The sequence below is a fragment of the Dioscorea cayenensis genome, chromosome 1, assembly GCF_009730915.1.
Source record: "Dioscorea cayenensis subsp. rotundata cultivar TDr96_F1 chromosome 1, TDr96_F1_v2_PseudoChromosome.rev07_lg8_w22 25.fasta, whole genome shotgun sequence".
In the NCBI taxonomy this organism is placed as follows: Eukaryota; Viridiplantae; Streptophyta; class Magnoliopsida; order Dioscoreales; family Dioscoreaceae; genus Dioscorea; species Dioscorea cayenensis.
In genome coordinates, this window is record NC_052471.1 from 11,820,360 (window position 1) to 11,829,655 (window position 9,296).

At 34.9% G+C, this 9,296-nt stretch overlaps 1 protein-coding gene and 1 long non-coding RNA gene across 10 annotated transcripts; both read left to right on the top strand.

The window, feature by feature from the left end:
• Positions 1–384: 384 nt before the first annotated feature.
• Positions 385–3,692, top strand: LOC120271411. Of its 2 annotated transcripts, none has more exons than XM_039278132.1 (3): positions 385–592; positions 2,319–2,367; positions 3,127–3,692. In XM_039278132.1, the coding sequence occupies exons 1-3, from the start codon at positions 506–508 to the stop codon at positions 3,540–3,542; spliced, it is 552 nt and encodes a 183-aa protein (XP_039134066.1). In that variant the 5' UTR covers positions 385–505; the 3' UTR covers positions 3,543–3,692. The 2 variants fall into 2 exon arrangements, with proteins under 2 accessions (XP_039134066.1, XP_039134137.1); XM_039278203.1 differs by having other exon boundaries at positions 394–592; positions 3,130–3,692.
• Positions 3,693–6,045: 2,353 nt separating this feature from the next.
• Positions 6,046–8,990, top strand: LOC120259039. Of its 8 annotated transcripts, none has more exons than XR_005536060.1 (4): positions 6,046–6,171; positions 6,667–6,778; positions 7,563–8,457; positions 8,541–8,990. It is a non-coding gene; the product is annotated as an uncharacterized LOC120259039 (long non-coding RNA). The 8 variants fall into 8 exon arrangements; XR_005536063.1 differs by having other exon boundaries at positions 8,561–8,990; XR_005536062.1 differs by having other exon boundaries at positions 8,582–8,990.
• Positions 8,991–9,296: the final 306 nt, after the last annotated feature.

A 9,296-nucleotide genomic window follows, 5' to 3' on the forward strand; every position in this document is an offset into this window, starting at 1 on the left:
TTGGTGGAGGTTTGTTGTTTCTGCTTTTTCCGCTTAATCGAGTTTTGTTTATTCATCTTTTTTTAAAAGAAAAAAATACTTCTAAAAAAGCAACAAGCTTATTTTCATAGGAGCTATTATTTAAAAAAAACACTTTTAAACAATTATATATTTCCGTTAAGTGTTTATTATAAAAATTTCACAACATAATTATTGTTCTTTTTTTAAAGCCCTTATTAAAAATAAATTATTTTTATTTTTTCCCCCTAGAAGCCTATCGAATTGGGTTAGGCTTGTTCTCAAGGTTTCCGTGCCGAACATATTAATATAGCACCATGTCTATACCAGTCCCGGCCTATTCCGGCCCGGGTCGGACAAGCCCATTTGTAATATATTGACCTGGATGGATCCCTTCGGCAGGTCTGAGTTGCAAACTCAAAGCTGTGAAATTAAAAAAAAAAAAAGTAATAAGAAGCAAGTGAGAGTGCACAATTTACTTCGACAAGATAAAAAACTCCTCTCCAGGATGGGCCTGCCGCTGAACTTCACCTCGGCACAGCAATCAATTACCAACGAGACCAACTCCCCTGACGAAATCCAAGACCTGCTTGAGGTCTTCTCTTTATCCCCCTTGTTATCTTCCCTTCAAACGTTGTGTTTTTATTCCTACTTCATCGCCTTCTGATGTTTGGTTTATCAATCTTTTCAATACTCATGTAATTGTATGTTTTTTTGGATTGGGTTTATTTTATTTTACCTAATGATTGGAATTTCTCACCGTAGGTGACATGATTTTTAGTGTTTGTCTGTGGGTGGGTGGGTGTGTTATTGATTGATTATATTTTTAATGTTGGAGTTTTGCTACATCCAGGCAACTATGATTAGCGCCTATTTATTTTATTTAGGCAATTTCTGTACTTTTCATTTTGCTTTTGCTTTTATTTTGTGGCTTTTTTTTATTATTTTGAAATTTGTCATTGTCAATGAAGATATAATGAGAGGGAAAAATCATAGGATGGTATCCTTTTTTTGTTCTATTGTAATATAGACATGATTGATGATGAACCATAGGATTTTCATATTTAAACCATTGGCTTTGTTGATATGGAATTATTCATGGTGAAAGGCTGGAAATCTATTGAATGGACTTCACACGATTATATGACTTTATTTACTTTTATTTTGTAAAAAATAATTCAAGAATTTATCTCTTTGTCTTTTTAAATTTGCAGTCCGGTGTCTTGAACATGAATATGTTGTCTACCAAAGCTTGTTAATTTTCTTTTTGTTCATGTGATGCATTGGGGAATTTAGGGGGTTGTTTTGTTTTCATGGGACTTGACTTTTTAAAGTTATCCTTTCCTTGTTCTTGAGTTTTCTTGATATGTTTTATTACTTCTTATAAAACTTCACTTGTTTGGATATTTTCGAGACCAGCTCTTTTCATCTAACAAGTGTCTTAAAAGTGCCTTTCAATATTAGAGGAATGCCAAGCTAAAAACCCTTATGTAAAATGTGACCTTCTTGTTGCGATCCTTCTCCATATTTAGCTATGTTTTGCAATAGACCCTATAATTTTTGGGTGATGTTCAGTTGAAAATACTTTGAGATGTGATTATATTATTGAACATGTAGGAACATGATGTTTCCCTTTCCAGTATTCTCTTTTCTTTTGTAATTCTGATTCTGTTAGGGTATTGCATGCTGATCAATTTGTAATTGTGGCATCCTTTTTCAAGGGACAGGAGGAGCTATTATTTATTTTTTTGTTACCATAAATATTATTGTTTTGTTTATTAATTTATTTTTTTTGCCAAGTGGTGATGTAAATTTGTTGACATGCAAAAGGAAATAAGTGACTGTATGAAGTATCCATCCCACATTATAAACTTTATAAGTAACTATACACTTCCCTTTGACATAAAAAAAGCATCCTAGTCTCTTCTACGTATCTGTGGTGCAATGCTGATTGTATTCCCCTTTTGAGCCAAAACTCTGTGCATGTGGTTTTTCCCCTATATTAATGCTATTTCACTGTCACTTACCAACATGCCAAGAACATATATTCCCTATTTTTTTACTTTGGCATTTGCAGTTGTATGTATGTTTATTGTCTTCTCTATTACTTGAATGGTTTTCGTATATGATGAATGTTGGCTATGCCTTTTTTATATAGATAAGACTTTTTCTGTGAAACAACTCAACAACAAAAGTTTGCAGGGAATTTTTTTATTTTCTGTTTTATTTTTTCAATTGATTTTTCGTGAACAACTCAGTTTGTATTTGTAGCTAAAAGAATGTTTACTTAGGTTTGGGGCTAACATTTTCTAACTTAGCAGGCTGCTAGATATGCAGACATGGATGACGTGATGAGCTCGTCATCTGCAGGTGTTTCTCTCAACTCCAAAGATTCTCAACAACGAACATTTTCTCATCTCAATTCTCTTAACTATTCCATTTCACTTTATTCATTACTTTCATGAAGGGCTTGTGGGCGGTGGTTTTTTCTTTATTTGCTTCAAACAAAGCAGTTTGTTTTTTTTTCTTTTTCTTTTTAATTTACTTTTCTATCATCCATTGCTGTGCAAACTTGTAAATAGAAAGATGTGCTTGAGATATGTCATGCATTAAGTTCTTGTGCATTTTAGTATGTTTTTAGCACATTGACTTCTATATCTCATTCATGTAGTTTAAATTTAGTCCTATATCATTTGTAGTATTTTTATGTTTTAGAAGTGTTCTTTATGCTAATTTTGCTTTGCAACACATACATTTAATAATAATTAATTAACCATCAATTATGCTGATTTAGTTTTGTAACAGCTGATTTTAAGTTTTGTGTTGCTAAAGAGTATTGCATTTTACTTATATTCTAAAATTAGATGGCATGATCATTTGGTAATGACATGTTGTGAGGCATATGATGCAAATAGGTTGAGCTTTTTGGTTATGATGGGAATATTCAAGTGATATTCAAGGAAGCACACCACAAACTTTAAGAATGAAAGATTGGAACTTGCAAAATCATTGAACAGCAGATTTTTATCTTTGATTTTTGATCTTATTGAAGATACTAATTTTAGTCTTATATTCAATCTTTTTTTAAGCACTCCTTTATTGTTTTGTACTCCTTTATTGAGGACACAGCAGATGAGGCAGAGGACGAGGCTATGCCAGGGGTCCCTGCCACTGCCGCATGGGCCGAGGGAGCTCAAGAGGCCCCATCCCAACTCAGTGCCTATATAGAGAGACTTGAGGGTGATGTCAGTGCACTTCTTGAGGGCCAGCGACTACTGAAGGATCAGGCCAGACAACTGTTAGAGGGCCAGCGATTACTGATGGATCAGGCCAGAGAGCTGTTAGAGGGCCAGCGACTACTGAAGGATCAGACCAGAGAGCTGTTAGAGGGCCAGCGCGAGATTAAGGGTGTTCTTTTACGTATACAGGCATGTTTGAGCCAACATTCGCCTTCTCCATCACACGGTGGCCACTCTCCCCCGACCCCACCAGCACTAGCTCTAGTACCACCAACTTTTAATGATCAGGACCAGCCCGCAACCTAAGGCGCAGGACTTTAGCCTTCTTTTATGTTATTTCGTGTTATGTTATGTTTTCTCAGACTTTGTGTTTTGTACTGATGTTAGCAAGGGTCTATGCTCTGCTAACCTCTATGTTTTTGCTTTCTTATGTTATGTTGTGTTTGATGTGTTTAATTTTCTTTTATATTTTTTTTATTGAGTTACACTCCACCCCATGTTGACTTGTGAGTGACGCAACCCGATTAACAGAGAGTTGCGTGGTCGGGATTATACCCATGGACTCGATTGTGTGCCTCATCAACCTCTTATCCCACTCAATCCTGGTCATGTGATCGTTGAGCCATACCATTTGAAAACTGGGGAAGTCTCTTTCATCTAGTTGCTCTCCTTTGTCATAATTTTACTTTCATACCCATTTTATGTGTTATTGCTTATATTGGGGATAATGTATGATTTTAAGCATGAGAAGGAGCATTAGGATTTAAACTTTATGCTGCCATGACCACGACGCTCTTTAATCTACAGAAGTCATGGGTGTTAAGTGTTCGTGCTCAATCTTAATACAGGAGTGTAATCTATTTTTGGTCTCTTGATGCACTATGAGCACATAACCCTCTTATGTAGCACTCTAGACACTTAGACATTTATGGCATGGGACTCACATAGATGTTGAAATTGTAGAAAGAAAAAAATTTCATCGTAACCTTTTTTAGTTTTGAAAATACTAGCAGGAGAAAGAATTGTCTCTTAAAAAAAAATTCCATCATGTATATACTAGCGGGAGAAAGAAATGTCTCTTCGGCTATGTGAAAGCTACTGGTCTAATTAGTAAGTTGGTGGCAAGATGGAGTTGTTTCATTCAAATAACCCAAATCAAAAACTCAACAACAAAAGTGAAAAGACATTGAAAGTTCAAGACATTTAAAAATATATTTTTCATAAAAATGTAGAAATCATGACATGGCATTGATAATATAGTATTACATCTTCTTCCAAGAATCACTCTATTCATCTCATTCGAATTTCGGAGGCAAAAAATAATTAGATATTCTTTCAATAGTAAAATCTTAAATTTCTAACCGAGAAAGGACATTGTCGTATTCCTGATTAATCAATATAGTTGGTTTTAAGAATTTTTTTTTCTTTCATTTTTTAAGTTTTGATAATTATATATTTTTCATATATTTCTTCATAAAATGGCATGCCTGGGTAAATGAGAGCCCAACTTTAACTACTACATGATATTCATGATCCTTAACAATGTTATAGACAATTGGTCACAAAATTCGCTCCATAAACTGGATTTAAGGGAATTATGTAAAATCACGAGATAAAAGAAATATATATTTTTACTATTTCTTTTCAAAAACAAAATACAATGCAAAAATTTAACATCCGTAGGGTTTGTTTGGTTAGGAAGTGGTTCTCTAAAGTGAGAGAAGTTGAAAGTATCACTTCAAGTTTCTTGTAAAAATTAATAAGGCAGGGAGATGCAACGAGAAATGTTTGTGCTGGGGAAAACTTGACACGATTGTTGAGGTAGTTGATTTTGATCATATTGACACATGATTACTTTAAGACTGTTCAATTTGATGATATTTGGATTTTTCTTTGTCCAATTACTTCATTTTTATTTTTACTAACAATCATAAAAGATGTAATACATATGGAAAATTTGACACATGATTACTCTAGATTGTTCAAAATCAGATGATTGTTACCCTGATTTTTTTTTAATTGTTAAATTTGATTGTTGATCCTTGTGGTTATAGGTTACATATAAAGAGACCAAATAATTAAATGGCTTGCATGCTTGGTTCACATATACATAGACCAAATAAGTAAATGAGTTGATGTTGGTTATGTGTTTATTTTCGGTAAGACAATAGAAAAGAATGTAATCTTCTAAAGGTGTTCCTCTGATGTTCTGTTCAGGGCTGATGTTAGGTGCTTAACCCTGTCCTTTTTTTTATATATAATTGTTCTTCTAATGTCCTACTTACCTTTTTAAATCTTCATTCCATTTCAAGCAAAGTTGTGGCAAAGAAAATTCTAATTTCTATAGTTTGACCTTTTTATCCACTGTGATGTTTATTTTCTTCGATCATTTATATTTTAGTGATTTTTCATAACAAAGACAAGCCTGAAAACTACGTACATGATTGTTATAAAGTGAGCACTTTCTTATAGGCATACAAACATCCATTGAACCCCACACATAATAAGTGTGATACCCTGTCCTAATTTTGACCTCATGCCTTTTCCGATTTTTATGCATGCATTATAGGGCAAAATGGTCATTTTGTACTAGTGGCATTTTTGCATGACTGCACAGTAGGTTGTGTGTGAAAACCAGCTGAAAACCAGGGGCGAAATGGTCTTTTGGACTCATTTCTTTCCATTTTCTATTAGTGAGGGCATTTTAGTAATTTGCCTTTTTCAAAAAAAAAAAATTGAAAAATCTGAAAATTTAAGGGATAAGAGAGCAACGTGGCTCTCATCCCTCTCATTTCTCTTTTTCCTTCTTTCCTTCTTGTTTTCATTCCTTTTCTTCTTCATTTGGCCGAGAGAAAGATTTTTAAAAAAAATTCGTCGGCGAGCTATTTCGGCGAACCAACGCTTCTATGCTCTTCCTCTCATTCTATTGAGCTTGGTAAGGCTTCGATTCAAGGTTTTCTTCTTGTATTTTCTTCGTATTTAATTATTTTTGAAAATCCTTGAAACCCTAGAAATCGATATTGGTTTGAGTTGTTTTTGGACTCAAATCGAAGCCAGTGTCGTGGTTATTCATTTGTGTGTATGTTTGTGAAGAAATTTCGCGATTTGGAGTTGTAAATCGTCGATAAACTATTGATTAAGGCCCGGTTTTATTGTAGAAATTCGCGGGGTTACTGCAGCAATTCTGAAAATACTGCAGCACCGAAAAACCTTGGCCTTTTCTTGTATTTCTTCGGTTCAAATCGAAGCCCTTCTTCCTTGGAACTCATTAGAACTTGTTTTACTTTTATCTAAGGTCGTTTGGGTCCAAAATGACGCCGTCATCCTCTAACACTTAGAGTTACATGTTCGACATGTAACCTTGCATTTGCATGCATTTTAGTTTCCATTCTTGTGTTCATTGGTTGTTGGATTCTTTGTTTGACTCTAGGTGGCGAAGCTTCCTCCCAGGGGAAGAAAATTGCTGACCTGTGAGCGCGTCTCAAGACGAAACGACGGGTTCAGTGAGTGGTTTAATCGTTAATTGCATAGATTTAATAAGAGTATGATAGTATTTCTTTATATGTTTTATATCATGAATTTGATGCTAAACCAAATTTTATTTGCTATATATATCTATGGATATTTTGAGTATGGAATTATTTTGGCAAAGATGATTCCATCATACTTATACATATGTATTTTGAAAGATACATGTTTACGTGTATATGTATATGTATTTTACATGCAAAGGCAATATGGATTGATGTATATTTCCGTATTTAAGCATCATATGCTTGATTCCTCGAGTTGGAATAGGAAAGGAATTGCATTGTGGCTTTTGGATTTTGGTGGTGACGGCGGACTTCAGTCCAACACTGCAGTGTGGGGTTCCACGGTTCGGCCTAATGGAGGCGGCGTGGTCAACCCTGAGTTTACCCTGGTATGCGCGGAGCCATTGACAGGGGGGTCTTTTATGTGAGAAACCCGAGGTCACCACACAGGAATCTCAGTGGTCAACACTAAGGAAGGCAGTATGGTGAATTTTGAAAGTCTTAAAATACCTTGATGGTCCCGTAGCTAGTCGCGGCCACGATTAGCTTGGGAATTGTTTGAGGCCAGCCTGTATTTTGAGCGGTGCTCAATGTGTTGGAAAATGTTACTTATCTGTACCATTTATGAATTATCGTGTTAACTATTCACTTGTTGATACTTGGAATTCCTTTTATATGTTAGTATTATTGTGATTACTATTATATGAAATACTTTGTTACTCTGTTATATCTATGCTGTCACCACTCACTGGGTAAAATCTGTTACTCAGTACTCTCTGTTCTTCTTCCTCAGGTTGCGACGTTGGACTGGGTTGTGTTGGGCAGGCAGTAGGCTGACCGACCCCTTTTCTTCTTGTCTAGGTTAGTGCAGTATGCATGTAAATTTTATGGATCCACTAGACTGAAGTTTTGTGTACTGTTTCTGTACCTTGTTGTTGTATCTTTTTGGTTGTATGTGGAACCCTGGCTAATTCTGTTGTGGACCTTGTATCTTTCTTTAGTAGTGATGTTAGCAGGGTTGTTTGAGCCTTACGGTGACTAGGAGTGGGACGCTGTAGGGTCTACTCCTTGTTGTCGTGGCGATTGCCACGTGCCCGGCTAGGGTCGGGGCGTGACAATAGGGATTAATGGCTTAAGAGTAACCAATGTCACATGATACCACCAAAACTAATGAACAGGAGAAGAGGTAGGAAGACATTGCTTAGGAGGAAGAAAATAGGTGAGGAGAATAGAAGCTTCACAAATGGGAAAGTTAGTAAAAAAACGGGTCACTATGAAGTGCAGTTTTTGTAGAATTGCAAGGCATAACAGAAGATACCATGGAAGAAAACATGTAATTGGCTAATTCTTAATTTTAATTTATGTTTTCTAGTAGATTGTGCCATACAATTAGTTAGTTCTATATCATGTATGCATGACAGGCTAACAAAAGAAATACTAGTGAGCAACAACATATGGATTCAAATGAAGCAAGAGAAGATAATGCATGGATGCAATAGACTAACAAGTTCTATAGGAGAATTTTGAAATGGTTAGTTGATGTTTTTAAATTTCAATGTTCATATGTTGAAATGAATTCTTGGCTCACCATTGTAATAAGGATCTTCAAGGTTGATGATTTAAATGAAGGTTGCCAACAAGAGATAGCCACAGCACAACCACAGGCACCTGAGAATCCCCTGTCACAGGTACTTTTTATTTAAATTTTAGCAACACCATGTTTTCCAATAAATGAAACTGACGTGAGTTCATTTTTAAATAAAATTCCAAGTAATTAATACTTCTGATTAGAACATCCCCATGATGAAATAGACTGCAAACAAGTTTGGAGTAAGGAGGTAAAAAATGAGTGTATGGGAGGCAAAGGCATTAATTTAAATACAATACAAGAAGCCTCAAATGAGAACCGAATTACCAAACCTCAAGGTCCAAAGCATTAAGGGAAGGAAAAGGATACAAAGGACAAGAACAAAGAAAGGACTGTTGCAAAAAAGAAAAATTTATGGATCCCCCTCAAGAGCTGGTGCAAAGTGACAAAGTTGTTTATTTATGTAATCACTAATGTAATGCAATTAGAATTGATGGGTTTTGTTTTTGTTTATTACTATTATTATTATTATTGTTTGTGAAGAGATAGTTTATTAATTAACTTGTTTGACCCATTTTTGTACATGTTGACATTACAAAAATCTGAATGAAGTTGCAATTTTTTGTTTCTGATTGTGCAGTCCTATATTTTTTAGTTGTCTAGGTGTTCTTGTAAATAATTTGTTTTCGCAAAATATGAATGGTGATTCAGTTATTTTGTTTCTTTCTCCAATTGTCTCTTTGGGATGTTTGTGTGTGTGAATATTATAGACATGTTGTTGCATAACACAATATGCATTACTAGGATTGCAATTGAAATGTATGTTAGATACTGCACAAAAGAGAGGTTAGGTTTTGTGTTGAGATTAATGTCTGTAGATATCAATTTGCATGATTGAATTAGTTGATCAGGCAAGCATGATTGATGTAGATAGATTTT

Bases quoted from the DNA above. Each gene is read 5' to 3' on its own strand.
- LOC120271411 (XM_039278132.1), top strand. From the start codon at position 506: ATGGGCCTGCCGCTGAACTTCACCTCGGCACAGCAATCAATTACCAAC. The intron at 593-2,318 runs GTCTTCTCTTTA...CTAACTTAGCAG, and splicing joins AAATCCAAGACCTGCTTGAG to GCTGCTAGATATGCAGACAT. The intron at 2,368-3,126 runs GTGTTTCTCTCA...TTGAGGACACAG, and splicing joins GATGAGCTCGTCATCTGCAG to CAGATGAGGCAGAGGACGAG.